This window comes from Pipistrellus kuhlii, unplaced genomic scaffold (assembly GCF_014108245.1).
Source record: "Pipistrellus kuhlii isolate mPipKuh1 unplaced genomic scaffold, mPipKuh1.p scaffold_m20_p_14, whole genome shotgun sequence".
Classification (NCBI taxonomy): Eukaryota; Metazoa; Chordata; class Mammalia; order Chiroptera; family Vespertilionidae; genus Pipistrellus; species Pipistrellus kuhlii.
In genome coordinates, this window is record NW_023425449.1 from 2370310 (window position 1) to 2397869 (window position 27560).

Below are 27560 nucleotides of genomic sequence, written 5' to 3' on the forward strand. Positions count from 1 at the left end.
GGTCTCTGCCCGGACTCTCCCGCCCTCTCTACAGGTTACACCAGGCCAGGCCGTGGGCGCTGGGCGAGGCGGGCAGGCTCAGGACCAGCGTGTCCACCTGGATCCCCAGACTCCTTCCAGCATCCTGCTTCACCCTGCCCCTTGTTCCCCCGGACACACACACACACACACACACACCGCCCCGCCCGGTGCTGCAGAGGTGGGTGGGGATGGGGCACAGGCCTGGCTGTGAACAGAGCTTGTCTCCGTCGGAATTCCCCCACGTGCTTGCTGTGCAGCCCAGAGGGGCACTGCCTGGCCACATGCCAGGCCCTGCAAGGTCCCCCATTCCCATGGGACACCCCGTCCCCTCCTCTCACACTTACAGGCCATGGGCCGCCCGGGCTGCCTGCTGCCGGCCACCTCCCTGCCGTCGGCGCCCACACACCAGCAGGCGCGGCCGTCATGCTGACACTGGATGGTCCTGAGGCGGAGACACCGGCGGGGACAATGAGGGCCCCCTGTCCTCGGCCGCCATCTCCCCAGCTGTGATGGGTGATGAGGGGGAGGGGGAGGTGTGGGCGAGGGTAGGGAGGGGGGTGAGTAGGGAAGAGAATGGGTAGGGAGGCGGGGGTGACGGGAAGGCAAGCTCTCCTCTCCTGGCCGGCTGACCCCTGCCCTCCTCAGCCCTGCCCCAGCCCCGGGGAGAAGGAGGGGCCCCTAAGGCCCCTTCACCCCCGATCCCCACGCCCGGGCCTCACCGGAAGCTGCCGTCCTCGTTGCACTGGGGGACGTGGTCGGCGCGCTCCCGGGAGGCGCTGGCCCGCTGCAGCTCGCAGGGCCGGAGCGGCTGGGCGTCCGCCTGGTACTCTGCGGGGAGGGGCCGGTCAGGGGGCGGCCGGACCCCGCCAGCACAGGGTCCGATTCCGGCATCACCACCGGCCACGAGGTTCCAGCCCCCCGTTTCCACCCGATCACACTTTTCCACGTGTGACGTTCGCCCACTGAATTCTCAACCGCAGCCCGGGCGGGTGGGGGCGGGGTGGGATCCCCGTTCTGTCCACGTGGCAGGCGCTGAGACCGGGGGGGGGGGGGGCCGTGGCCGGCTCGCTCGGGGTCACCGGCGGCCGGAGGAGGGCTCAGGGCACACGGGGCGGCGAATGGCCAGGCCCTCCCCACGGACAGCACAGGTGTCTCCCGGGCACAGAGTGGAAACACGGATCAACGGAGGAGTCTCCGGTGTCTCCTTTGCACTGGGGACACGTGGAACACGCAAGGTTTTCCTGGGAAAGCGCATCCGGAGGGGGTGCCACCTGCTTCCTCTCCAGCAGGAGGGGAGCCTGGACGCACCCACAGGCTCACAGGAAGCGGCGGCCACGGCTCCGCCTGTGAACCGGAGGTCACCGTTCCATTCCCAGTCGGGGCGCAGGCCCGGGTTGCCTGTATAAGGTGACCAGACGTCCCGCGTTTGGCCGGACAGTCCCGATTTCAACAATTTGTCCCGTGTCCCGTGGCTTTTTTAAAAAAGTCCGTATTATTTCCAAAAATCAGGACATTTTATTTTTTTTAAATATATTTTATTGATTTTTTACAGAGAGGAAGGGAGAGGGATAGAGAGCTAGAAACATCAATGAGAGAGAAACATCGATCAGCTGCCTCCTGCACACCCCCCACCGGGGATGTGCCCGCAACCCAGGTACGTGCCCTTGACCTGAATCGAACCCGGGACCTTTCAGTCCACAGGCCAATGCTCTAGCCACTGAGCCAAACCGGCTTCGGCGATCAGGACTTTTTTAAAACGCCGAGGGACAAATTGTTAAAAATCGGGACTGTCCCACCAAAAGCGGGACGTCTGGTCACCTTGATTGTGTAGGATGTGCAGGAGGCAGCCAACCAATGACTCTCTGATGTTTCTACCTCTGTCTCCCTCTCCCCTTCCTCTCTGAAACCATATGAACATACTTTTAAAAATATTTGCTAGCATCGGGAGTTATAATTAAATTGGGAAGATGGAGTTTCCCAGTCACTAGCTAAGTGACCTCAGACAGCTGAGACCGCCTCTCAGAACCTCCGTCTCTTCATCTAGAAAGGAAAGAGTGCAAAAAGCGACCTGAGGAGACTGCAGAGATTAAGTGAGACCAGGGATGTGCCAAGGCCCGGGGCACAGCCTGGCTGCTGAGGGGCTCCGGCCCCGAGGGCGCCCTCCTCCGGCTGCCCCATGGCCCCCAGCGGGGAACTCACCAAAGATGTTGGCTGACGCCAGGCGGGCAGAGGCCAGCAGGCCAAAGAGCCACAGGGCCGGCGCCATGCTGGGCCCTTCCGGGGTGAAGGGCTGGAGGCGCTCCTGCCCGGGGCCCTGGCCAGGGAGCCTTTATGGAGCTGCGGTGCCCCCTGCCCCGCCCGCGGGCACTCAGGGGAGCAGCCGCCCTGTCTCCTGGGCCGAGCACGAGGGCCCCTCCACCCGAGGCTGCTCCCCGAGGACCCTCGTGTGGCCAGCGGGGGGTGAGAGTCTGGCTGAGGACACGGGGTGCCGAACAGGGTTGGGTGGCTTCCAGATCCATCTTTACCCAGAGAAGGCAAAGCTCGGGGCTTGGTGGGTAGCAGGCTCGGGCCCACGGGGAGAAGAGCAATCCCCCTTCCTTGCTCCCATCCCTCCACTCCTCCTTTCTTCCTCCTCCCCTCTCTCCTTCCCTTCTCCCCTCCCTCCCCTCTCCCCTGTTTCCCTCTACCAGGATTTGTGTGAGAGCCCCATCCAGCAGACTGGGGCTGGGCAGTGAGGGCATGGCCGAGAACAAAGCAGGCACAGTCAGGAACAGGATGGCCCGGCGGGCGTGGCTCCGGGGCTGAGCGTTTACCTATGAACCAGGCGGCCATGGTTCAGTTCCTGGTCACAGTCAGGCACAGGCCCGGGTTGCAGTCCGAAGCCCCCATGTGGGACTGCAGGAGGCAGCCGATCAGTGACTCTCTCTCACCATTGATGTTTCTCTCTCTCTCTCCCTCTCTCTGCCTCTCTGAAGTCAATAAAAATACATTTGTTTGTTTCAAAAAAAACACACAGTATTTGTATGTATCACTACTCAGTGTTGGTTACTATCATTTTTTGTGTGTGCGATACAAACCGCGGAAAGGAAAGCTCAGCAGTTATTTGCGTTTACTGCCTGGGTGCCGCACAGACACTCCCACCCCACTGTCCCACATGCCCCCCCACAGTCTGCTGCTGTCCCCTAGCGAACCTGAGTCCTGAGCCTCCTGCCTCCCCATCTCACAGCCTCTGAACCCTACACGAGCCATCACCCCTCCCATTGGGCACGGGCCCCCCTATACCCTCGCCGCCCGGCCTGGCCAGCTGACCGGCACAGCCTCCCCCGGCCTCCCCACTCCCGCCCTGGCCAGGCTGCTTCTCAGTCTTGGGTGCCAGAAGCACAGGCAGGGTTGGGTGCCCACTCCACCTGGGGTTGGCATAACGGAGAATGAGACGTGGACTGAGGTGACTGCAGAGGGTGCAAAGGAGGCGCAGGAGGAGGGGCTCCCCCAGCGGGCCCCCTGCACCCCCTTTGGGCAGGTGAGCCCCCTGCGGAGGAGCCAGCGCTGTGCTGTCAGGATGGGCATCAGCCTGCTGGGTCGGCCACAGGGCGCAGGCACAGAGCGGCCCAGCCTGTGCCCAGTCATTCTCGCTGGCCCGGGCCCGGCCAGGCACTCCGCTCGCTCCACTGGGTTCGGTGCCTCGGGGACCCCGGAATTCACATCCTGGGGAGATGCGTGCTGTGAGGTCAAGGGCCTGGGGACTGGGAGCTGACGCCACTCAGAGCCCCTGGAGAGGGCACCGGCCTGGTGGCTGTGAACATGAGTGCCCTAGGGGGCAGGGGGGCACGGAGCTGCCGGGCAGACTGGGCACTGAGGGTGCCGGAGAGGTGCTTCTCTCCGTCTGAGCAGCAGAGCGTGAGCCAGAGCCACGCACGCACGGCCTCTGCGCCCCGAAACCGCTCTCATGGTGACTCAGCTCCTCGTCCCCGTGCCCGCTCCTGCTCCGGCCTCGTCACGGTGCTGGCAGCCTCCCCTCCCGCCCGCCCCAAACACAACTGCTGCACCTCCTCTGCCACCCGTCCTCCTCCAAGCCCGGCTGTGCCTGAGGGACACCTCCTGGAGGCTGGGGGACTGGGGAGTGAGTGGGACACGGGGGAGGAAGTGCTTTGAGACATCAGGCGTCACTGTCCCTCAAGCCATCGGCCGTCACCCCCGAGACCCACCGTGTCTCCCCAAGTCCCGCCCTGGGAACCCACAGCCACACACCCTCCTGGTCTGGACTGCGGGCATCATGGGCATCATGGCCGCTCCTGGTGCTGGATTCGGCCCTTGGCAAGACAGGGAGGCCCCACCCCTCCCGGTGGTGACAATAAGGTGTCCCTCTCCCCTCCCAGCGGGTGGTGTCCAAAGGGGCCCGGGACAGGTAGGATGGTCACCCCCCACCCCCCAGCAGAGTCACTGAAGGTCTCATGGGAACCTATCACCCGCCCACCAGCGGGAACCAGGCCTGTCCCATGAGGGTGTCAGCAGAGGCGGGGCAAGAACCTGGATTCCTGCTCTCCCCGCCTCCCGCCCCTCAGTGCTGTCAGTTCTACTGAACGGAGAGTTCCAATGAGATGTAGGCTTTCTTAGTGCAACACCCACGTCCAGGCTTTGACGGGAATCACTCATCATGCCAAGGAGCAGGAGAATGTCAACGTGGAACATCAGCTGAGTCGGAGATGGCGGGTAACACGCACAGAACACAGCATGGAGCAGGCCCTCGGTCTGTGGTCCGTTGCTCCTCTAGCCGGGAAGTGGCTGTTCTGGTTGGGTTTTCTTCCAGAATTAATTGGATTATTTTAATTAATGTATTTTGATTGGTGATAGTGTTACAGATCTCTCTCATTTTCCCTTTCCCTTGCCCCCCTCCTCCCAGCCCTTACCCACACCACCACCGGCCCCTATTCTCGGGCTTCACCACCTGTTGCCGTGTCCATGGCTGTGCCTGGTTTATCTCTTCTCAACCCCCACCCCACACTGAGGAGTCAGTCTGTCCCAGGCCTCCATGCTTCCGGTCTCATTTTGTGGGTCATTTCATTTTGTTCATTAGATTCCACCAGTAAGTGAGAGTGTGGGGTGTTTGTCTTTCTCAGACTGGCCTGTTTCACTTAGCATCATGCTGGAAGTGACCGAAAGTTAATGTGCCAGCAGTGACACTTCTGCACACCGTTTTTAGGAAGAACGGTGGGCCGCCCGTGGGACCGGGAAGCAGGAAGACACGGACCCACGAGGGCCCGGCACATTCAGTGATGAATCGGAGAGGTACCGGGGTGATGTGTCAGCAGAGAGGTCGGCAGGTGACGCGCGGGTCGAAGGGAAACGGGCCCCACGTGGGACATGCAGAACAGGAACACCGAGAGGAAGCCCTGGGAGTGAGTGTGGCAAAGGGGACTTGGCCTGAGAGGATGAGAATCACCAACAGCCCTCGGAGGAAGAGGCGCTGCCCCAAGTTTGGAAAGAGCGGCTCACAGGACCCCACAGCAGTGTGAGGAGGCACAAGTTAGTTCTCAGCCTCACACTGAGAATGGCCGCTCCCTCCCGAGGCTCCTCCCATCCTCTCTGGGTCACCATGAACTGTTAGCTGGCCAGCGGTTACATGGATGTGCTTGCACTGTGTACAAGACTGGAAACCAGTTCACCTGGAACTTCTCACAATGAACTCACGCCCTCCTAACCAAGGCACACTCAGCCCGCTAGTTGCTAAAAGGATACTCTGCACTGACTGGATATGTCTACAGAAGTGTTTTGACATATTAGCTTTAAAAATTCAGACTTCCAACTCACACTGAAGAGCGCAAAATTTCAGCCACTTAATTACCTATGGCTGGAACTCCCGGTCTGCTGGCTGCTGACAAACTAAGTGGTCTCATTTGAAGACACAAGACGCATTACCACAGCCCGGCACTGAGGGGGGGTGTCCCTGGACACAGGGGGGCTTCTCTGGGTGGGACAGGAATCCTGGCGCCACCCCAGGCACTCCCAGGGTAAGGAGGCTCTGCCACTGCTGAGGAAAGGGAGACAGACATTCCCTGTCCAAGCTATAGCCATACCAGGAAGGAGAGGAGAGCTGTGATTAAGCACAGGTGGAAGGCACAGTATCAATCTTTAAATACATTAACAGATTTGCTCCACACGTGGCATACAGGCACATGGTGTTTACTTTAATGTACAAGTTTAAGCACTTTCTCCAGTGTCACTTCCACTGAAGCTGCCACGCCTCAGTGGAGTCTGACGAAGCTCCTGTGGCAGGGACACCCAGGATGGGCTCTGTCTGCTGGACGTGGCACCTGTGTCAGGCTCAGAACCTCAAGGGCAAGACAGTGCTAACCACTGTGCAGTACGTTCTTCTCATCATCTTCACATCATCATATAAGGCCGCAAAGAGGCGAGCGGGAGCCGCCAGGTATGTGGAATCATTTTAATAAAGTGTTTACATACAGTACCTTACATATAGAACAGTGTGTTTGCAAATTTAAATAACATCTGAATGTACAGTGGCATGAATTCTTATCAAAGATAAATTCAAGTTTCCTGCCTCTCAGTCAGAACGACCGCTAGAACTGATCCACAGAACGAGGCGTAAAATATTCAAGTGTCATGTCATCGAACGGCCTCCTCTGAACAGCCTCCCCCCCTTTTTTAAAGAGCTCCAAAACCTGTACATACATTTTTAAATTTAAAAACAGTCTCGTTAAAAGGTAACATTTCATGTTAACCACCCATTCGTAGAGTCTATGGTAATAAAACTAGATATGTAGATATAAATATGTGTGGGCTATGTACACATGTACGCCGAGTGTTTGCTTCAAACACGGCCGCATCCCTGCGCGAGCACATGCAGGCGCACAGGCGCTGCGGGCGGGACGGGCTCGGAGCCCAGCAAGAGCTGACGCAGCAACTTAGTTGCCTTTGGTTTCAGAAACGGGTCCATCTGTGATCAGAGTGAAAAGTTCTGAGTGCGCATGTATTTTTAAAAATAAAATTCATCTTCAGAAACGCAGCTTTTCCAGTATTCCACTACCGGCGGTCAGGAGGCCCCGCCAGGCCGGCCGGCCGCTCCCTGCCCCGTCCCGCTGAGGGCGTTTCCCGTGGCTTTTCCGGAGGAAACACTGAGCACAGGCGGGACCAGTCAGTGCGTGAAGCCTGCATGCTGTCATCGCTTGTGTGTCGCATACAGTGCAGTGACATGCACGCTTCTGAAGGGCTGTGTCATCTGTAAGACGTGGGGGGCAACTCACGTGACACCTAAAATCCTCCTTCCGGCCGCATCATCCGCATTTGGCACACTGACCTTCCTGCAGCCCCTTGTTTTCAATGAGCTCAGTGTCCGCAATGGACTCCAACTGTCTGGTGTTTGCTTCTGGAATCCGATCGGAGTGAGGCGAATTCCACCTCTGTTCTCCCCGGAAGTGAGGCTGCTGCCGTCAGTTTTCCGATCAGGACATTCCTCACCTGAGAAACAGCTCATGATCCTCAGCAGTGGAAACAGTCCGTCTCCATGCAGGTGGTCAGCTGCAGAGAAGACGGCTCTCATGGCAATTACATAACTCTCAAACTTGGGTTTCCTCTATAGATATGTTTGGGGGTTTTTTGGCCAAATGCTGATTTACAAACAAGGATCTTCCTGCTACAAACTATATGGATATACCACGTTTCTTTCTATGGTGGCTTGAGTTTTATGTACTCCACTACTCAGGAACCCTGCCCATTCAATTCCCTTCGAAGAGTCCATTCCACTTCCACTGACCTTGGCAATTTCACTGTAGCTTGCTCCTAGATTGATTTTCACATGAGCATCCTTGATAAAGTTGTTCTTCATTTTCCTTTTCCAGGTGCTGGGCTATGATGTCACAAATCAGGAAGTGACCAAACAGCCCTGCGCTGTTACTGCCCACCCAGCAGCCTCGTGGGCAGGGAAGGCCACTGCACCGGAGGGCACCCGCCGAGAGCGCAGCGTCATACGGAGCACAGCGTGGCGATCTGCTGCACCTTGCCCATGTCCATCAGCAGCTGCTTGAGGTGGCGCTTAAGCTGGGGCAGTCTGGTAAGCGGGTCGGGTGGCTCCAGCTCCCCTGTGAAGTCCAGCCAGCTCTCCAGAACTAGAAGAGAGAACCAACATGTCTGAATGGAACTAGAAGACCAGCCCAAACTGGTATAATGAGAAGGCTACAAACATGATGGAGGCAGTTCGCTTCCCTTTTTGTAGAAGGCCAATATGCACGGCATTTAGCAATCTTTGTATCTTATCCCACAAGGGTTCGAGTCCCTCTTGGTAAGTTTAACCTGCTGTGATTTTAGGTAATTTTTCTCTTCAGATGTGTTTAAATTAAGTTTGTTTTTTATGAAAATATATTTTTATTGATTTCAGAAAGGGAAAGAGAGGTAGAAACATCAATGATGAGAGAGAATCATTGATTGGCTGCTTCCTACACACCCTCTATTGGGGAGGAGCCTGCAACTCAGGCATGCCTTTGACAGGAATCACACCTGGGACCCTTCGGTCCCTAGGCAGATGCTCTATCCACTGAGCAAAAGTGGCCAGGGCAAATGAACTCCACTGTGAATGTCTCCTTTTACTCTCTCATGTAATAGAGAGAGAAAAGAAATGTGACACTATCCCCTATTATTGTTAATAAAAATTGTAGAATGCAAATTAATTGCATTCTGCCTAGACTCTTCGTATGTTTATGTTTCTTAAAAAGTAATTAGAATTGAAAAGGACACAGATTGCCACCTACTTTCCTTTGTTAAAAACAAACTTCTGGTTAGAGCAGCTGAGTTTCCCTTAAAATGAAGTAGAGACAGTTTAAGCCTAAACTAATAGTTACTGTGAGCAGGCACAGGGCAGTGTTTCCTAATTATCCCCCTTAAAACACAAGCCCTAAGATGTATGCAGTCACATTGTCCCAAGCTTGGAGACCACCATGCTAGCTGTGTCAGCACATGTAAAGGGAGTGAGGGAGCCCCACCGGCATGCTAGCACCTGCAGTCTCCACCCCACAATTTAAAAAGCCTTAAACAACTCAGTGCTTAGGGCATCAGCCCGAGGACTGAAGGGTCCTGGGTTCAATTCCAGTCAAAGGGCATGTACCTTCGTTGCAGGCTCGATCCCAGGCCTTGATCAGGGCTCTCTCTCACATCAATGTTTCTCTCTCTCTCTCCCTCTCCCTTCTACTCTGTCTAAAAAATCAATGGAAGAATATTCTCATATGAGGATTCACAACAAAAAAAGCCTGAAACAACTTCTTCCTAATCACACGCTGTAGTAACTACATTTTAGTTTGTCCTTAAATTACCATCAACTTCTTTTTCTATGAGATCCATCCTGCTGGTGACTTCATTCTGCACGTTCTCGATGTGCGTAAGGAGGTTGAGCTGCCACTGCAGGTGTGCGTCTCCTGGGTCTTCAGAGCCCTTTTCATCATTATAGACAAACACCATGTTCTTTTCAGCTGCATTCTTCACCAAAACACATTGAAAAAACACAGAGTTGGGTGTGATGTACCGTCATAAAGGAAAAGATACATTATAAACCTCATCCCCCACAGAGATCAGCAAAATCCAATCGAGTTCCTAGACTATTCTTAAGGCAATCTAGCCTATAATCAATGACAGCTGACGGTCGATAAGAGCAGACATTTCCGCTCCATCTCCCCACAATGCCTAGCAGCATAGTGCTACACAGGATCAAAGGTATTGACTGAAACTCGATAAACAAATGAACTCACTAATGCGTCTATAATTAGAATGTCCAGCTAATTCAGACTGACCCTTCCCTCAATTCGTCTTAATTGATGACACACACACACACACACACACACACACACACACGGCAGGCAAACACCAATGATGGAAAAATCAAGAAAGCTGGCAAAGACCAGTTAAAGTCTAATTCACTGCAGGGGGGACTGGCCTGATGCAGTGAAATCAATGAGGCAAAGAGAAAACTCTTAAAAACTTAAGTGCAAACTGCTTGGTGTACACACACCAAATCTGAACTCAGAAATAACCCATTTCACAAAAGGAATATTAATTTGACAATAATTTCACAAGTTTTATGAAATGCAATCTTCCCAAGTTAGCCAAATATTTATTGATGGCTTTTACTTGATACAGGGAGCCAGACAATAAAGAACTGACATGACAGTGGCATTGTGAATTTAAATTCGCCTTTGTGAAGACGGAGGCACATCCCTGCCAATCCCTGTGAGCAGAAGGAGATTTATAGATATTCACTGGACACAGAGCTCTAGGGATTCACTTACCGCATGATGGAGCTGATGTGTATATACAAATATGCTAACTTTTTTTTAAAAGAGGATAAAGTGCCACCTTTTATCTTACACATAAAAAGGAAAATTCTATTAAAATATACACACACCCATGTGCACGTTCCTGTTCCCCCCAGACATTTCCATTTGGAATAAAACGTGGGAATCTAGGTATGCTTATAAAATTAAAATTTTCGTTAGGGCCAAAGTTCACTGAAATACTACAATTCGAACTTAGCGGACAATTCAATGTGCAAAGGGCCCGTGTTTTCTTGTCGAGAAAGCAGAGACTGTCTTTCCCCTCAGGAGGCACGGCACACTGGGAAACGGGAGAGAGCCCTGGGACTCAGGCGGGGACTCTCTCTCCCTCTGCTGACCCAGCACGTGTCCCTCCCAGACACGGGGACAGTCCTACCTGTGCAGGCGCCCCCGCTTCTCTGCCCAGGCACTGCGCACGGCATCTCTCCTGCAGGTACAGCTCCTGCTCCTCCTCAAAGCTGCTGAGCTCCTCCTCCTCGGAGCTGCCGGGGTCTGCGGGAGCTGTGCAGTCCCGGCCGGCCGGCGGCTTCTGGTAGCTGTGCTCGCTGATGATGTAGGTCCCTTCCGCCTTCAGGGGCGTCCGGGGTGGCTCCTTGTGGTTCTGCACGTGGTGCTGCTTCTCCTCGGGAGGCACCGTGTCTGGCACTGGTACCTTTTTCTCTGCCCCCGCCATGACTGGATCTTGGTCTTTCCGCTTCCCAGAACAGGCCCAGAGGTGAAGGTCAGGATGGTGTTTATTCCTTAAAACAGAGTTGGAGAAACAGCAATTAAAAAAAAGATCTAGCAACAAGTACAAGCATAGTAAGCTTCACAATCAGAATGATGCAGCGGGCCTGGTGCTGCTGCCTCTGTGTGCGGAGTGCCTGCTGCAGGCCCACCGACCCCAACTCTCACCCCAGGAACCCGGTTCGGAGGTCGGGACTCAAGACAAAAGCAAAGATATTCTGTGGTTCATCTGCCCCCGCATGTCACCCACAATTTGAATTTTCACAATTAGACAGAAGCAATATTCAGGGAGAAAAGCAACCATGAATTTAATTCTATTGATATATGGACTTCTTTTTCTACTGAATTCTCACTATACTATTTTTGCATGGTATGATATGAAAAACTTTTACGTGAGCATCATTTTATAATCTTTATTCAATCAAAAAGTGATATTTGCCCAGGACGAAATCTGACTACACTGTGGACAGAGTGAACCCCTGCCACACACACTCATGTCCTCAAGGTGCGGTCCTGGGCTTTTCCTGCGCACACACAATTCTCTCCAACGGGCCAGCGTGCACCTTTCCTTCCCACACACAGGGCTCTCACCATCTGCCTTCCCCGGATGTCACACGCCTGGCCATCCTGCCAGGTTTCCTTACTGTACACAGTCTAATCACCCAGCCAACTGCCCACCAACAGGCGTGTGTATCTTTGCACACGGGGGGGAATGTGTCAGCCAGAGGAAGTTCTAGCTATGGAACTGCCGAGTACTATATGCACACCTTTACTTTGATAGGTACTGTCCACGTAACCACATGCAAGACGTTATGAATCTTTCCTCTTTTTAAGCTACAATGTATTCAGTAATGATTCTGCCTTCCGCTGGTCTGAATCGCCAGAAGGCCATGCGGCTCAGTCTGCGTCAGACTCCCCACTGAGCAGGCCCCGCCCGGCCGCCCGCCCGCTCACTTGAGGATGCCGATCTTCAGCTGCAGGCCGTGCAGGACCTCCGTGACACCATAGACGTCAGCAAGCAGGTGGTGTGTGGAGACGATCTTTTTGGCATTGAGGTGAGAATAATTCTCCTTCACAAACGACAGCCCGCACATCCTCCCGTGGTTCAGCCAGTCCTTGTCGTGGCGGTACTTTGCGCTCCACCTCTGCCCTGTGGGAGGAGCGGGCATTATTGACCAAAGGCCCACGCCTCAGGTGTCTGTTCAGCTGCCACCCGAGTGTCCTCACGAGCAGTGAAGACACACTGAAGCGGGCACAGGGCTCTGAGGGCGGGCACAGGACTCCCTGCCCCCAGGGGACAGGCCCCACGAGGAGTGTTGGCCACAGAGGACCCAGGGGAGGGAACCTTGCGGGCACTGCTTTCCACTTTGCATGCACCTGCCATCTGCCCTCTGAACAGGCTGAGGGCTGGACAGAAATGAGACGTGACACCTGCTTGTCACTCAACTGTTGTGACCTGGATAAAGGCGAGTTATAGACAAGAAACTAGGGACCCCTCCCCGTGGCTGAGACCTGGCAGAACCCTACGTAATCCTGTACTTTTGATGTCAACAGGTCCTATATCCCACTATCCATTGTGTGTCTGTGTCCCCCACTGCACTGTCAGAAAGAGGAGGTGTCATCAGAATGAGTCAGCTGGCCTCTGCCCGGTGCCTCAGACAGGAGGCATGCAGTCAATGCCGCTGACGGAGTGGGCAAATGTCTGCCTGCATGTCCGCCTGCTTAGCTGGCTGCACTTTCTGACAGACACGAAAGCACCTCGTTAGCCTCCATTTGCCTGGGAAGCAGAGAGGATGGACGGTGCACAGGTGCTCCTCTGAGAGCCCGAGGGAGGATGGCCTCTGGGGCAGCGCCCTGAGCGGCTGCCACGTCAAGTCTGTGCTTGTGCCCAAGAGATGCCACCTTCGTGCCTGAGCTGCCTCATAATGAAATAAAGGAACCACATGTGATCACTGAGGTCCCAGGTGCCCTGAAATTCACTGGGTGCACAGCTCTACGGCGCCTGACAAAGCCAGGCAGGAGAGCACGTCTGGGACAGCCTCCGGGAAGAGCCAGGCACAGGCCTCAGAAGAGTGCGCAGGGGCATGCAAAGGGTGGATCTGCCCCAGGAAAACGCTGAGCTGCCCTTCCAGCCAGGCGGTGCCATGTGGGTGGACTTATGGGAATGTCTGCCTACGTCATTAATAAGAAAACTGCTTGAGAATCTTAGACGGAAGCGGAGTCTGAGCAGCAAGGAAGGAGCGGCGCTCTGCATAGCTGCCGTCCGTGGGTTCCTCACCAGACCGGCGGGGCGGGGAGTGGGGCCCGGGGGTGGGTGTCTTACCCGGAGGGTCGCGGCAGACATAGCAGGTGTACTGCTCTGGGATGCTCTCCTCCAGCAGCCCCAGGCACACGCTGTGCTGCCAGCACAGGCACTCGTCACACTGCGGGACAGAGGAGCCATCATGCGGGCCCGCCCCCACAGGGCCCTCCCGCAGCCCTCCTCCGCACAGCACAGCCCTGAGCACTGAGGGCCAATCTCATTTCGGAAACAGTCAACTCTGTGGGGAACTCCCTCCGGCTACACCCATTAGAACATGCTCTGATAAATTACTTGGTTCATCAAAAAGTCATAAACCATTTCTCTCATCTATTTCCCACTGGTTTTAGGTAATTACGTTTTTTAAATTCTTAAGAATAGCTTATTAAAGTGAAGAAAAAAATTTTAAAGGCAAGCTTATAGCAGTGCCTGTAACAATAATCTCTTAAAGTACCGCCTATAAAGCAGTAGTTTTCTTATTTGAGAAAACTACGAAAAGGGGGAGAAAAAAGGAGGTTACTATTTTTATTTCTGCAACTGGCATCTCCAAACCTCCCAAGAGGCATCACAAACGCTGCTCTGCCTCCCTTTTCTCTCAGAGCTGCTCTGTCCACAGGGAGAGCTATCTGCCCTCTGACCTTGGGGACCAGTGCGACTGTGTCCGCAGCTGCCGGTGGAGGGAGACACACATGTAACAGGGATGCAGACCAGCAGGAGGGGGCTGGGTCCCCCATCAGAGGGGACGCTCACTCATCCGAATGGCTCCTGAAAGGAACTGCCACGTGAGGGCCACGCACTAACCACCCTGGCACAAGGAGAGTCTGCCCCATGCACATCACACTGCGTCAGACACCTCTGCCCCCGGCTGCACAGTGAGGAGGAGAACACAGACGTGCCTCGCACTGGCTGAGCCCTGAAGTCTGTCCCTCTTCCCGCGGGGAGGCGGCTCACCTGGATCATGAAGCCGTTCTCCTCGTCCATTTCACAAATGCAGCGCACGATCTCATTGAGAGCATCGTCTTCGTCCTGAGATTCCTCGAAGTTGGTGGAGTCGAAGTCCTGATTGTACTCGTCCCCACTCAGGAGCAAGCTCTCCGTGGAAGAGTCATCTAGGAACTCCACGTCGGTCAAGTCTAGACACACAGAAAGGGGCCCTCAGCACAGTCCTGCTTCCGTGGGGAGGGAACACGCGAGCACATACTGAGCGAGCAAGGCCAAGCAGGGGCTTTTCTCTCACACTGATGTGTTTTTCTCTCTCTCTCTCTCTCTCTCTCTCTCTCTTTCTCTCTCTCTCCCTCTCTCTCTTACTTCCTCTAAAATTCTTTTATGAAAGAGTTCAAAGTCCATTTTTAAGACTAAGATAAACATTTGGAGAAAAAAAACTATCTTTGGAGTTAAGATCAACCTTTTAGTTCTAACACTAACTAACCCAAAAAGCTGCTTGATTTATAAACAGCCTCTGCCTGTTTACCTATGCAATGGCGATCAGAATTGTTGCTATAAGCCGGTAGTGAAGAATATGAAAACAGATGTAAAAACACCTGCAGAAAAGCAGAATATGATAGAAACCGATATTTCCTTCCTACCGTCTGACCTCCTAAGTATTAATATAAAGCCCATTTCACTTCAGACGCATTGAAAAGTAGCTGGAACTTCCGATGCTGACATTTCCATTTAGTTAGTAACTTTTCAAACTGTGCTCAGAAAGGCCCTCCATAAAGCACATTCTACCCTCAGACTACATTTCAGAACTGAGACCTGCGTTAAGCATTCGCTCACATACTTTCTCCGCTGAGGTCCACCGACAGAATGGCCCGCGGGTACTGGTACGTGTTCTTCTCCGTGAACATGCTGCGCAGCGCCAGGGAGGGCCCCGAGGACCGGGTCAGCGGGGAGCAGCACCTTTCCAGAAACTCCAGGGAGCTGTCTTCATAGTCTGAATAGTCTGCAAGGCAAGACACACAGAGAAAGAGTGCAGTGCTCGGCAGTCAAGAGGAGTCGCTATAAAGGTAATGAGGTCATGTTGTAGACACATAAGGATCACGCCACCACTTCCTCTTCCCATCCACGCCTAGCTAGGTGATTCTGTGTCTCATCAACTGAGTTTGGCAGGCTATCCGATAGCCTATCACTGGTTTTCTCACGTTTTCCTGAAAGCTGATTCAAGACACTATGGAAGTCTAGAGCGAGCATAATACTTTCAGTCCACTCAAGGGTGCCTGTCAGGGCATCTTGTCCACCATAAGGTGGGAATGGAAGTCTCTAATTTTTGCAAAGATTAATTTACAAACCGCTTAATTTATAAACCTAGCTCCTGTTTTCAAAATTATCAAGACTGAGGAAAGCTGCAGGAACTTCCCAGTTCTCATCCACAAAGGGGTCTTGTCCTACCTCCACTTTGGTAAAAGAAGAGAGGAAAGTTGGGGAAAAAAAAAAAAAAAGGCAATCACCATTTTAATACACTTACCATGCTGCTTAGATTTCTTTTTCTTTTTCTTCTTCTTCTTTTGTTTTGGTTTGTAGTGATCTTTGTCTCTCTTCTCTTTCCGTTCTTTATCCTTTTCTTTTCTCTTACCTAAATGAAAAGAGTGAGCGATTCAGGAATCAGCCCGGTCCTGAGTGGTTCCTTTGTGGTTAACCTAAAAGCAGCATTTACGTTTGAATCAGCTATTCCAGTCACCTGCCCAGAGTGATGGGTTCAATTAAACTGTTCCTGTCCTGAGTCTGGAGCTCCTGATGAGCCTATTGGACTATAAGAGGGGTCTTCATAAGCAGTGCTGAGAATCCCAACTCCTGACACCTTGAAGTTAACACAGACAGTAGTTAACATCTTTAAATGAGGAATATAACTCAGCTTCCTGACGTGGCAAGAAATGAGCTCCGCAAGTTCAGACCATCTGAGGAGACTCAGCATTTCCACATATGACTTAATAAAATTATACTAGAAGATCAAAGAAAACTTGATGATCTCTTTACTTTGGAAAAATGAGACAGATTAAACCAACCCATAAGTAATTCCTTCAGTCTTTCAATACTTCCCCAGTGTGTACAAGAGTGGAAATTAAAAACACAAAGAAAAAATGTATTTCATTAAACTTACTTTTCCTAAAATTTCCTTGTACCCAATCATGTGTACTTTAAAGAAAATAAATGGCAGTTAAAGCAGTATCCTAGAATATTTTATTTAAAATTAATCCATCCCAGATATTCAACTCTTTTTCCAACTTAGAAAGGGTTAGCCTGCGATTTATCACCCAGGTTTAATCAACAACCAGGGACGGCACTCCAGTAGCTGACCTGGAGAATACTTAAGACTGTCACCATTATTCCAAAACTTTTAGACACTATAGCATAGCTGCTAGAAAAGACAGCACAAAACTTAGTAACTTTTTCAGAGGATAGCTTAAAGAAGACAGCCTGGGAAAAATGTCTATTTATTTTCAAAGTATCAACAATATTCAATGGCAGCTTATTTTTAAATAGCCACAGATTTAGAGATGGTTAAACACGCAGTTCTGAGAAAGCCTTGAAGTCCATTGTCAAACACACACACAGTGCTGTGAGATCCGCATGACAGAAATCCTGCGCCTGGAGAGGACACCACCAGTAAAGCTCAGACACAGCTCCCCGCGCAAGGAGCACTACCAGGGAAGAGTCACGGACAGACCAAGTCCTCCCACTGCCAAGCCATTTAGTCTTTTGCGTAAAGATTTTACTTTCTGTTCATACCAAATGCTGTGGCGCTTTTTTCTTCCAATTTCACTTTTTTTTCTGTTTTCGATATTCCTGCAGGTTTAGGGGGAAAATACGTAAGTTTAGTCAGAGAGGGTTAAAAGTATTGAAGTGTTTTAAATTACAACTGATCACCAAAAACTCTCCATAAGACTCTTTCCCCCGAAGGTCTCCATGATTTCATTGCCTGAACTACCCTGGTTTCCCCAAAAATAAGACAGTATCTTATATTAATTTTTTCTCCCAAAGTTGCGCTAGGTCTTATTTTCGGAGGATGTCTTATTTTTGGGGAAACATGGTAGTAACATAAACAAAAGACTTCTTACTTTGAAGAACTGATAAATTAAGGGTGATTTTTGCTCCTCAGACTAACAGACTAAACTCCTGGTTCTACTGTTAGCTTATGACCTAGAACAGTGATCGGCAAATCAAGGCTTGAGAGCTACAAGCAACTCTTTGGCTCCTTGAGTGTGGCTCTTGCACAAAATACCACAGCCTGGACGAGTCTATTTTGAAGAAGTGGCGTTAGAAGAAGTTTAAGTTTAAAATATTTGGCTCTCAAAAGAAATTTCAGTTGTTGTACTGTTGATATTTGGCCCTGTTGACTAATGAGTTTGCCGACCACTTGCTTAGAGTATTTCTGCCAGTCTCTGAACTTCAGTGCCTTGCCTGCCAAAGAGGAAAGACAGTGTCTACTCTGTGCTATTGCCAGGACTATGTGCCAAAGTGTGTAAACTCTTTAGACCACCATCTCCTCTCTTGGGGGGGAATCACTGGAGCCTAGATCATTTCTAGAATATCCATGGGTCTAAATGTGAAGAAATACGATAAGCTAACTGCACGAGGCAATCAGTGGAGACCCACTGCGGCCCCGCCGTGGGCAATTCAGATGCTGAAAAGCGCCAGTGGCAGGCCCATGTGGCATCTCGGCTTCCGTGGCAGTTCTGACATAAGTGTAGTCAGCTCGTCCAGGGAAATAGTAAGCTTATATTAAAGAATACCGGTTTTCAACAACCTGTATAAAATTTTTCAACTAATATTTAAACTCTGTTGCCTACAAACTTGTCTTTGAATGCCATCATAAATGTGGTGCTACATAATGATAAAAGACAAGGTGGAATTACTTGACAAAGTGTTTTTGGTCTTTATCTAAATGTAAATACAATGGCTTATTGACACATAAAAATATCCAACCTTAATGACATTTCAGTTTTGCTATCTAATTGTTCAAAGTACATTTAAACCAATAGTGCATCCCTCGACCACATCGAAATTATAGCCACATTATGGAACAGCCACGTTTGAGGATCACCTTTTAGTAGAACAAAAGTCCAAAAACTAAGGCTATAAAGAAGCCACACTGACAGTGGTGGGGGTGGGGGGTCAGGGCCAGGAAGAGGTGCTGGTCCCACAGCCACATATGGTATTAAAACTCAGGAGAGCTGGGCTGCAGGGTTCCCAGACCCACACCAAGCTCCCCAGCCCAGGGCCCAGTGCTGGGAAGAAGAGCCCACAGCCCCTGGCTGTGAGAATCAGCGGGGGGTTCAGTCCAGATGAGGGAGGGCTCTGGAGCCCCGGGCGTTGCTCGAAAGGGCCCACAAGGACTCCCTGGCTGACGGCTGCACTCAGCATGGCTCCAGCCCTGGGCAGCCGCTGGAAAGTGCCAGAGACAGCGGGGAAGAACTGGACCATCTGCTTCAGGGCTGGCTGGAAGGGCTGCTTCCTCCACCATCTTTCTCCTTTGCTGAGCTCTCCCCCAAGCCAGCTGGCAGGCATGGGTGGAAACCGAATCTGGGTCTCAAACACACTTACCCCACCCTGAGACTCCACCCACCCAACTAGCACACAGGCCAGCTCAGTGGTTCTTACAAACAGGTGGCCCATGCTGCGGACTTCACTAAAATCTCTGGGAGACCCACAAACCCCAAACAAGCAGCACCTAGCCTCGGGAAGCCTGTGCTTCTTGCTAAGCAGCCCCAAATCCAACACTAGAGGTAACTGGCCTCGGTTCACACACAGCGTCTCACAGGCATCTCCAAGCCCGTACAGGCAGCTACCAAGCTCAGGTCACTTTGTAGCTCCTACCAGGCGGCTGGAGGCTGAGCACAGGCAGTAGCTGACCTGGGCCTGCAAGGAAGCCCTGCCTAAGAGGCCCCAGGAGAAACACATCCAGTGGCCAGCTTCAAAGCACCCCCATTTAGCTCCACAAAGGACACGCCCAAAGGGCGGACTCCTCAGGCACCCGAGCCCTGCTAAAGTCAATCCACTCCATGGGGCCAGCCCCTACACACTAGCTATAGTCACAGCCAGTGCTCACTGCCAGCCAGCCTGAGGGTCAATGCCACCCAGGATGTGACAACAGCAGTCACTACAACTACAACAAGAGGGCACACAACCCACATAAGGACACCTTGGAGCAACAACTCAAGTGACTCGGTGTCTGCATCACGGAACACAGAGGCCCACACCAGGACACAGCACTGTGAAAATGCCAAAGGTTGAAGACCAAGCGGCAGGAGAAAAGCAGTTGGTTATGTACAGAAACAAATTCTTAAAACTTTCAGCTGACTGGCCAATAGAAACTTTGTAGGCAGAGGGACTGGCAAGGAATATTCCAAGTGATGAAAAGCAAGGACCTGCCACCAAGATTACTCTACTCAGCAAAGCTATGCTTTAGAATTGCAGATAAAGAGCTTCGCAGATAAGAAAAAGCAGATGGAGTTCACCACCACCAAACCAGTATTATAGGAAATGTTAAAGGGACTTATTTAAGAAGAAAAGTAAAAATTAAAAATATAAATAATAAAATGGAAATAACTACATTTCCATCAATTACTTTAAATGTAAATGGATTAAATGCTCCAATCAAAAGACACTGGGTGGCTCAATGGATAAGAAAACAATACCCAAATGCCCAATGTATAGATGTCTGTATAAAGATGTGGTATATACATACAATGAAATATATACTCAGCCATAAAATATAAAATCTTACCATCTGCACTACATGGACAGACCTAGAGGGTATTATGTTAATTGAAATAAATCAGTCAGAGAAAGACAAATACCATATGATTTTAGTAATATGTGGAAATCTAAAAAAACAAAATAAATGAATAAAACAGAAACAAACTCACAGATATAGAGAACTGATGATTTCCAGGGGGCTGGGAGGGGGTGAAAAGGTGAAGGGACTAGAAGTTCCAATTGGCAATTACAAAACAGTCATGGGAATGTAAAGCATTTGTAATAACTATGCATGGTGCCAGGTGCGTACTAGACTGACAGTGGGTATCGCTTCGTAAGTTATATAAATGTCTAATCACTATTCTGTACACCGGAAACTAATGTAAAATTGAATGGCAACTGTAGTTGAAAATTTTAAATTAGAAAGGAAAAAGAGGGAGGGAGGGAGGGAGGGAGAGGCAGACAGGGAGAAGTAGATTAAAGTGACAAAGTAAAAAGTATGTCCAGGACATATTGTATAACAGCAAATGATGGCACAAAAGAACTTTAAACAGACAGAGAGCCCCTATCTCCCAGACATTACATAAGAGTATTCTAAGAGAACTACATATTCCAGTAATGCAGCTATACATGCCAATGTCTACAGCCTATCACTGCGCGCCTCGCCGCATAGAAAATGAGTTGTTACCTGAGGCCGTTGGGGCTCCTCTCCCATCAGGTGTGGCTTTGGAAGGATTTGTGAGCATCTGTGTATCCTCCTTGTCTGCCCTGGCACACTCATTATGGTAAGAGGGGTCTGAAGCTAGCGGTGCTGTGACTTCCAAACCACGACTTAAGTCAAGAGGGAGGCAGGGTCCCAGCTTCTCAAGTGACAAATGTGCAACATCAGGCACTACACAAAATACAGAACGTGACAGAGAATTAACACAGGTGAACTGGCTCAGGTCATATCCACATGGACTTAAATGGCACGTGAGCTCAACAGTGCCTGCCTGGCACAGAGCAGCACGGGTGGCTACTTGTGGAACACACGAAGTTCTTATAAGTCCAAAAGATGTAAGGAGGAAGAAGCAGAAACTTCTTAATATTTTAACAGTCTCCGTCTCTTATAGTTCCTTTATCTTCCTTTACGTTTGGCTCCGTAGGGAATCAATATACATTACCATCTGGTACTGAAGCCTCCTGCTGGCTCTGAGCACTGAGGAAGACTCTGCCATCAGTGGCTGGAGAGGGAGGAGACGGCCTTTCTACAGAATCGTCAGGCCCCGGCAGGGTGGCTAAGCGCTGCGATCTTCGTCTCCGCTCGCTGTGCTTGGAGGGTCTAGGGGAGCTCACAGGCTGCGGAGGACCTAGAAAAAGATCTTCAATGTTCACGAAGCAGACACAGGCCGGGCTCAGCTTACACTATTTGAGATCAGTGGGAAAAGGCATTACAGACTGCCCTCTGATGTTGGAAGGTATCCACAAGGAAGGGCACATTCCGAAGGCAATCAAAGGCAAACAGTGTGCCCTCACAAAAAGCGTTCATCACCGCTTCCAAAGGCAGAGCCTGCGGCATCAAAAGGAGGGAGCGGGACATAGATTCCAGGGAGATTCCCCACACGACAGACTACGGTTCACTGTCTAATTGCTTATTGTTGTGTTAGTTGCCATTTTTCCTTTGGGAAAACAGTCTGTATAGCCAGAGGTTAAAAACTATAGATCCCTTCTGCTACATCACCGGTCTGAAACTCTTAAGCGGGGAAAGAGGCGGAGGCAGAGGTGGCAAATATCTGACATGCATCGGAGTCAGGCTTTACTTTAGTTGCCAAAGTAAAACAAATGTAAATCATTTCATCCCACCCTCACGCCCCTATGTGGATTTTTGGAAGCATATATTTGGGCCTGATTCATTAAAAAAAAAAAAATTGAGCATAGCTTTAATATCTGTTATGGGCAAATAAGCAAGATTTTAGAAGGAAATGACCCTACTCTTGCTCATGTTTTGTTTTTAACAACTTGGTGAGTCACGTAAGCATTCCGAGCTATGTAAAACAAGTTTGGAAATTCCTTTTTGTAACCTTTAGTTTTCTTTTCTTTTTTATATGGCATGTAAACGCTTATTTCCAACAGGCAGGATTACATAAGGCCGATACAGTCACATTAATTTGTGAGGAAATAATTGGTCTAAAGAAGTTGATGCTTTGGGTACTTAAAATTTTACAAAAATTGAAATAACAAAGGTGATAATTTGATAAAATTCAACTGCTGCCACACTGTGGTTATACCACCAAAATAGAAAACAATTTCAAAATAAAACTATGTCGTGACATTGTTGCAACTATTAACATTATTTCATGCTAAATGCCATAATGAAGAAACATTTGAATTTTTCTGTTCCCATCTTTTCCACCCATTTATTAAAAAGAACAAAACCAAAACCAAAAAGTATCAAAAATGGGTAAATGTGGCTTAGCTGAAAATATGGCAACTGAACGGAAGAGATTGATGTATTTGATTGAAAAAACAGTCTTCTCAATACCAACATTTTTAATTGTTGCAGAAGATATGATGCAGAAGAATCCATAAGGAAGCATGTACTACTCATTTACTAATCAGGGAACTATTCATTTGTTGCATAAATAGGAAAAAGTCTTTTACCAAGTGACTTTCCAGGTTAACTGGTTTTCCTATGTTTCTAACATAGAATACCAAACTCATAGGAGAAAGAGTCAGCACAATGCTGTCTTACATACAACCAAACCCGTGTTGAAAGGCTATTTTTAAAAAGGCTAAGTTAACTCTTGAACAATTAGTGGTAATAGACCAGTAAAACCTTTAGAAATAAGATAAAAAAGTATTCTTCTCTCATTGGTAAGAATAACTGAAGTTTGCACCCTAACCACTGGAATAAAAATAAACAAAACGAGCTGCAGAAGGGGACCCCGGAAGTGGGGACAACTACATCTATCCACAGAACAGTCTTAAGACTTCGGGAAAAAGATGGGCCATGGATCCTTTGTTTTTTGTAATGAATCAGGCCTCTCATGGTGCTCGGATTATTAGTGGATCAAGCTGGAGGGGAATTTGCGGTATTAAAGGGTGAGGTCTCTGCACCAGCAGTAGTCTCTGAACAATTCATCCGCCAGAAAGGTCTATGGCCTGTGCCCCTGGAGTAGTTGCAAGCCTTCCCTATCAGAGCCACTTAAGCTTGAATGTTTAAAAAGCAATCTCACAGAAATACAATATATATCTACAAGCAAACTGTTGTCCAGGTATCTTATAGGATAAGGAACTATTTCTTAAAAATCTGTGCTCACTAGTTTTATTTATCACTGAAGAAGAGAGCTGAGATACAAGCGTCAGATCCTCGACTTGGGTTAACTCTGGGGGCAGTGGTGAGTTAGGGGGCTTTAGACACCCGGAAGGATCTCCAGATTCGTGTTTGCATTTCTTGCTGCGAGCCTTCCCTGGAGACAAGGTGGAGGATAACAGTGCAGGTTTCTGAGTGTTGGCAGAACTGATAATGTCAGCTTCATTTTTTTTCTGACTTTGAGGTTTAGGTGAAATCGCCTGAATAAATAATAAAAAATTGATATTTTTATTTTGGTTTCTTCATTTTTTTTTTGTTCTTGCACTCTATTTTGACTGTTAAGCAACTTTAGTATCCAAAAACATTGTTAAGCAACATATAACATTTCTATTACAAATGAAAAACCAAAAAAGAACCCCACAAATTATTAACTAAAAGTTGAATAGGTTGTCTTTAAAGGGATGCTGTCAACTTTGTCTAAATTTGGCTTTAAAAAATGTATTATTCGTAATTTCAGAATATAAAATGTTATCTTACTGGACAAATATTTTCAGTATTTAATTGAAATATACATCTTTTGAAGCCATAATTCCCAATGACATTAATAATAATTAAGTAAATAAACAGCATTTTCATATCTTAAAGCATTAAAGAGGTACATTTAAATCTTTGACTTTCAGGTGTTTTCTTATAATTTCCTTTATTAAGTTGAATGCAGAAGTCTAAGTGGACAGTTTCCCTTTAAAGAAAGATCTCAACAGGAAAACAATGATCAAATTAACGAAACATTATCTTTAACTCATTTTAGTGCTGAAAGCTAGAGTTTCATAAGCATAATGCATCATGAAATCAGAGCCACCAGCAGTACAGAGTTAAAAGACTAAAAAACAATACAAAACAAGCCAACAACAACAAAAAAAAAACCAAGGAGTAAAACCAAGTGTAAGTTAAAAACATTGGATTTAAAAACAAAATACGTCGCATTCTTAGATGAGAGTTTTTACCTTCTTCCTGCCAACTGATACTTTTAAAAAAGAATTGGAACTTTGTCAGTTCTTTATTTGGCAATACAATGTCCTACATGTGTAAAAATGTATGTGAATGTGTCCAGTGGTAACAGAAACTGGCCACATTGGATGGGTTTGTAATGTGTGGTGTTAGAATGCTGTACTGTATTTCATTCTGATATTCTTATATTAAAAAGTACATTCTTACTTTTAAATATCGACACTCAGATAGGCCTCTATAAAAAATCAAGTTGATAGCACTCTGAACAATAGACTTGTCCCTAAGAAACTTTCAACATCCATGTCTTTTGTGAGGAATGATCATTGGACTTGAGTCTGCGGTTCTCCAGAATATGAAAGATCATTGCTGGGGATCAAGCAGTGTTCTGTTCCCATTAAAATACAAGGCACTCAGATTTTGGCAGAAAAAAAGTGTATACTGGCATTAACTAGGGCAGCTTTGAATGCTCTCTAGATGGCATGGTGGACATACCACATAAAGGGGCTGGTGTCAAGTGTTCCGTTTATTTGTCATCATTTCTACTCTTGAATTTACTCATTACACATGTGTGTAAGTGCACATTAGTCATTTGCAAAGGTACTCCATAAATGGAAAAGGTTCCTAAGCTTATCATAAAAGGTGTTGCCAGAAAAGTAATTAGAGCCATTACTTGTAAATAAACAATTTTATTGTTCATCTTCACATATGTGAGAGACATCACTACAGCATCCATTACTCTCGAATTACAAAGTTATAAAACAAGATTTTAAAACTTAAATTAGTATCTTGATAAGGTGCTTAACTTCTAAACAAGGACAAATTAACATTTTAAAAACTTAATTATGCCAAGGCAGGTTTTATCCAAAAGTAAATATAACATAGCAATTTCCTAATACAATTGAATAATCTATAATTAATAATCTGAGAATTGGGGCTCAAGATCACAGAGTCTGAATGTTTTTAATGTAAATAAAATAAACCCATTATTAGCATAGTAAATTTTGGCTGTAGGCCTGTTGTAAGTTTATGTCATTGTGATACTATTTTACTCATTAGAAAGACAGAGGTTAGCAACAATCACTGCCTCTCCTTTAGCCTGCTTTTGATACCAATTAAGATGTAATTGAGAATTTGATAACTCGGCTTTTTTACTTTGAAGCAGGGCAAACAGCATAACAAGAATTTGGTTCCAAACATTTTCACATTGAAATCAACCTGAACGACAAATAAAAAAATGAGGGAATAGTATTATGTTCCTTAAAAACCTTAAACAATGTACAATGTTCTCATTAATGATTATTGGTCTCTTTCTTACAAAACTGGCAAGGACTCTCGAAATTTTTAAGGTATGCAACCAGAAACAGCCGAGTCACTCCATTTTTCTTTCTTTTTTTACTCAATTTCAAAATGTTGGTTTCTGCTCTTCCCTTTGAAATGGGGCCGCACTCTACACTAACCTCCACGTAAAAATGATTTTCACATTCATCTCAGCAGGACTATGCACAACGAAAGATTGACATTGTAATGAATTTTCCAGAAACATTTTATTACCCAAGTCCCTGATTTATTGCATTCTGAGAATACTATAAACAGTGATGAAAATACAAAATAATGTTATATTTGGGATGTTGAATATAGTAATACACAGTAAAAAAAAAAGTCACTTAAAATTTGGTTGATATACTGACAATAACGGCAAAGACTTAACCGTTTGATGATCACAGAAAATCAGAAGGCGTAATTTGCTGACATATGAATCAATTTAAAAAACCGTTCATTTAATACAACATTAATGGAGGCACCAAAACAATGCATTATCAAATGAGGCCTAAAATAACCCTGAAAAACTCAATACAATATCAATTAAATTTGGATTCTTTTTCTGAACGATAGGAGCAAAAGATACTCGTTTTAAAGTCTTCTTTATTAGGCTACTAATAAAGAAAATTAAAGTAATACCAAAGGATCTATTAAAACTGCATTAAGGCTCAGATTTTAAGCCAGGAGAACCAAGGAGACCCAGTTATGGCTATTACTGTGTTCTGGTAGTTTGAGTGCCCAAGAAGGTAAGCCCTTGCAGGATGGGGAAGCATGCACAGTTCGTTATGTACAGGGATTGTGGGAATCTGAAGGCAGCCAAGGCAAAAATCTAGCAACCGCAACCTTCACTTTTAAATTCCTCTGTTAGGTGGTTTAAAGACAGACCCATAATAGTTTTTTAAAATTCTTTTTTTGTCGTTATTAAAATATACATCCTAGCAAAAAATGTATGGCTCATTGATCAATTCGTAAAACACATAGTCAGTCTAACAACACCAATTGTTACAATATAAAAGAAACTTCTTACAAAAGAAGCTTTATTAGATGTCCGAAACCCTGTTTTAACTCACAAATGGCAAGTATTTGTGGGAGGGTCTTTTGTGAGCTGGCCAAGGGGGCCAGCCGGAAGCTTATACCCTGGGCGGCCTGTCTCCAGGCCTTCATTGGAGACAAAGGCTTTAAGGTCAGTCTATTGAAAATAAACGTGAAGTCTGTAGTTTGTACACCTCGGAGAAGGCAGAGTTAAAAATATAGCAATTACTTAGCTTCCTATTCCCGTATCTGACCAAAAGGGCAATTTCAATTACGTGGATATTAGCGCTCCGTGATCATTCCAGTTGGGAACCTTGAAAAAAATCAAATGCTACCATTTCATACCTGCTCCAGCATTGGAGCCGTTTCACTGTAGTCTTCCTTTCTTTCCGCACCATCCACCCCAACAGCTTTGGATGCCAACAAACCTTGAGAAAAATTGTACAGAGATTGCTTATTAGAAAAAACGTTGACTTTCACCCTAATTAACTTCACAAAATTTTAGCAGTTGCAAAATCCCCCATACTTTTCAGGATATAGGAAGTAAGTATTCTCAAAAGTTAACCTGTCAAAAATTCAAACATCCTTAATAATGACTCAAGGAAATGAATCAGAACTTGAAAGTAGGTTACATAATTAGTTTTTGATATTACTCCTAAAGATACCCTTAAAGCACTACACACATACATTTATTCAAGTCTCCCTCTGATATATGAACTTATATAATATACAGCCCCATTCTACAAATGACGAAATATTTTGGGAAATACAGTTTTCTCCAATGCAATACTACTAAATTTCAATTTGGAAGTCAGAATATGTTAACTAG

At 47.8% G+C, this 27560-nt stretch overlaps 2 protein-coding genes across 8 annotated transcripts in view; both read right to left on the reverse strand.

Moving 5' to 3' along the window:
* TG (thyroglobulin) overlaps positions 1 to 2287 on the reverse strand; it is a 131951-nt gene extending 129664 nt beyond the window's left edge. Inside the window, exons 1-3 of the mRNA XM_036437531.2 lie at positions 2221 to 2287; positions 741 to 849; positions 366 to 463 (exon numbers count right to left, since the gene is read on the reverse strand). Of these exons, the coding sequence (XP_036293424.1) occupies positions 366 to 463; positions 741 to 849; positions 2221 to 2287 (274 nt within the window). The remainder of the gene's footprint in view (positions 1 to 365; positions 464 to 740; positions 850 to 2220) is intronic.
* Positions 2288 to 6449: 4162 nt separating this feature from the next.
* PHF20L1 (PHD finger protein 20 like 1) overlaps positions 6450 to 27560 on the reverse strand; it is a 50782-nt gene continuing 29671 nt past the window's right edge. For 6 of the 7 annotated variants that reach the window (XM_045581293.1, XM_045581292.1, XM_045581290.1 and 3 more), the window contains 13 exons: positions 27077 to 27159; positions 23379 to 23631; positions 21243 to 21428; positions 20768 to 20971; positions 17110 to 17166; positions 15848 to 15955; positions 15164 to 15325; positions 14332 to 14513; positions 13405 to 13504; positions 12036 to 12231; positions 10732 to 11095; positions 9342 to 9504; positions 6450 to 8144 (listed from right to left, as the gene is read on the reverse strand). In XM_045581293.1, coding sequence (XP_045437249.1) covers positions 8002 to 8144; positions 9342 to 9504; positions 10732 to 11095; positions 12036 to 12231; positions 13405 to 13504; positions 14332 to 14513; positions 15164 to 15325; positions 15848 to 15955; positions 17110 to 17166; positions 20768 to 20971; positions 21243 to 21428; positions 23379 to 23631; positions 27077 to 27159 — 2201 coding nt within the window. In that variant the 3' untranslated portion in view covers positions 6450 to 8001. Of the gene's footprint in view, positions 8145 to 9341; positions 9505 to 10731; positions 11096 to 12035; positions 12232 to 13404; positions 13505 to 14331; positions 14514 to 15163; positions 15326 to 15847; positions 15956 to 17109; positions 17167 to 20767; positions 20972 to 21242; positions 21429 to 23378; positions 23632 to 25904; positions 27160 to 27560 lie in introns of those variants that run through there. The other variant, XM_045581295.1, reaches the window with a different exon arrangement.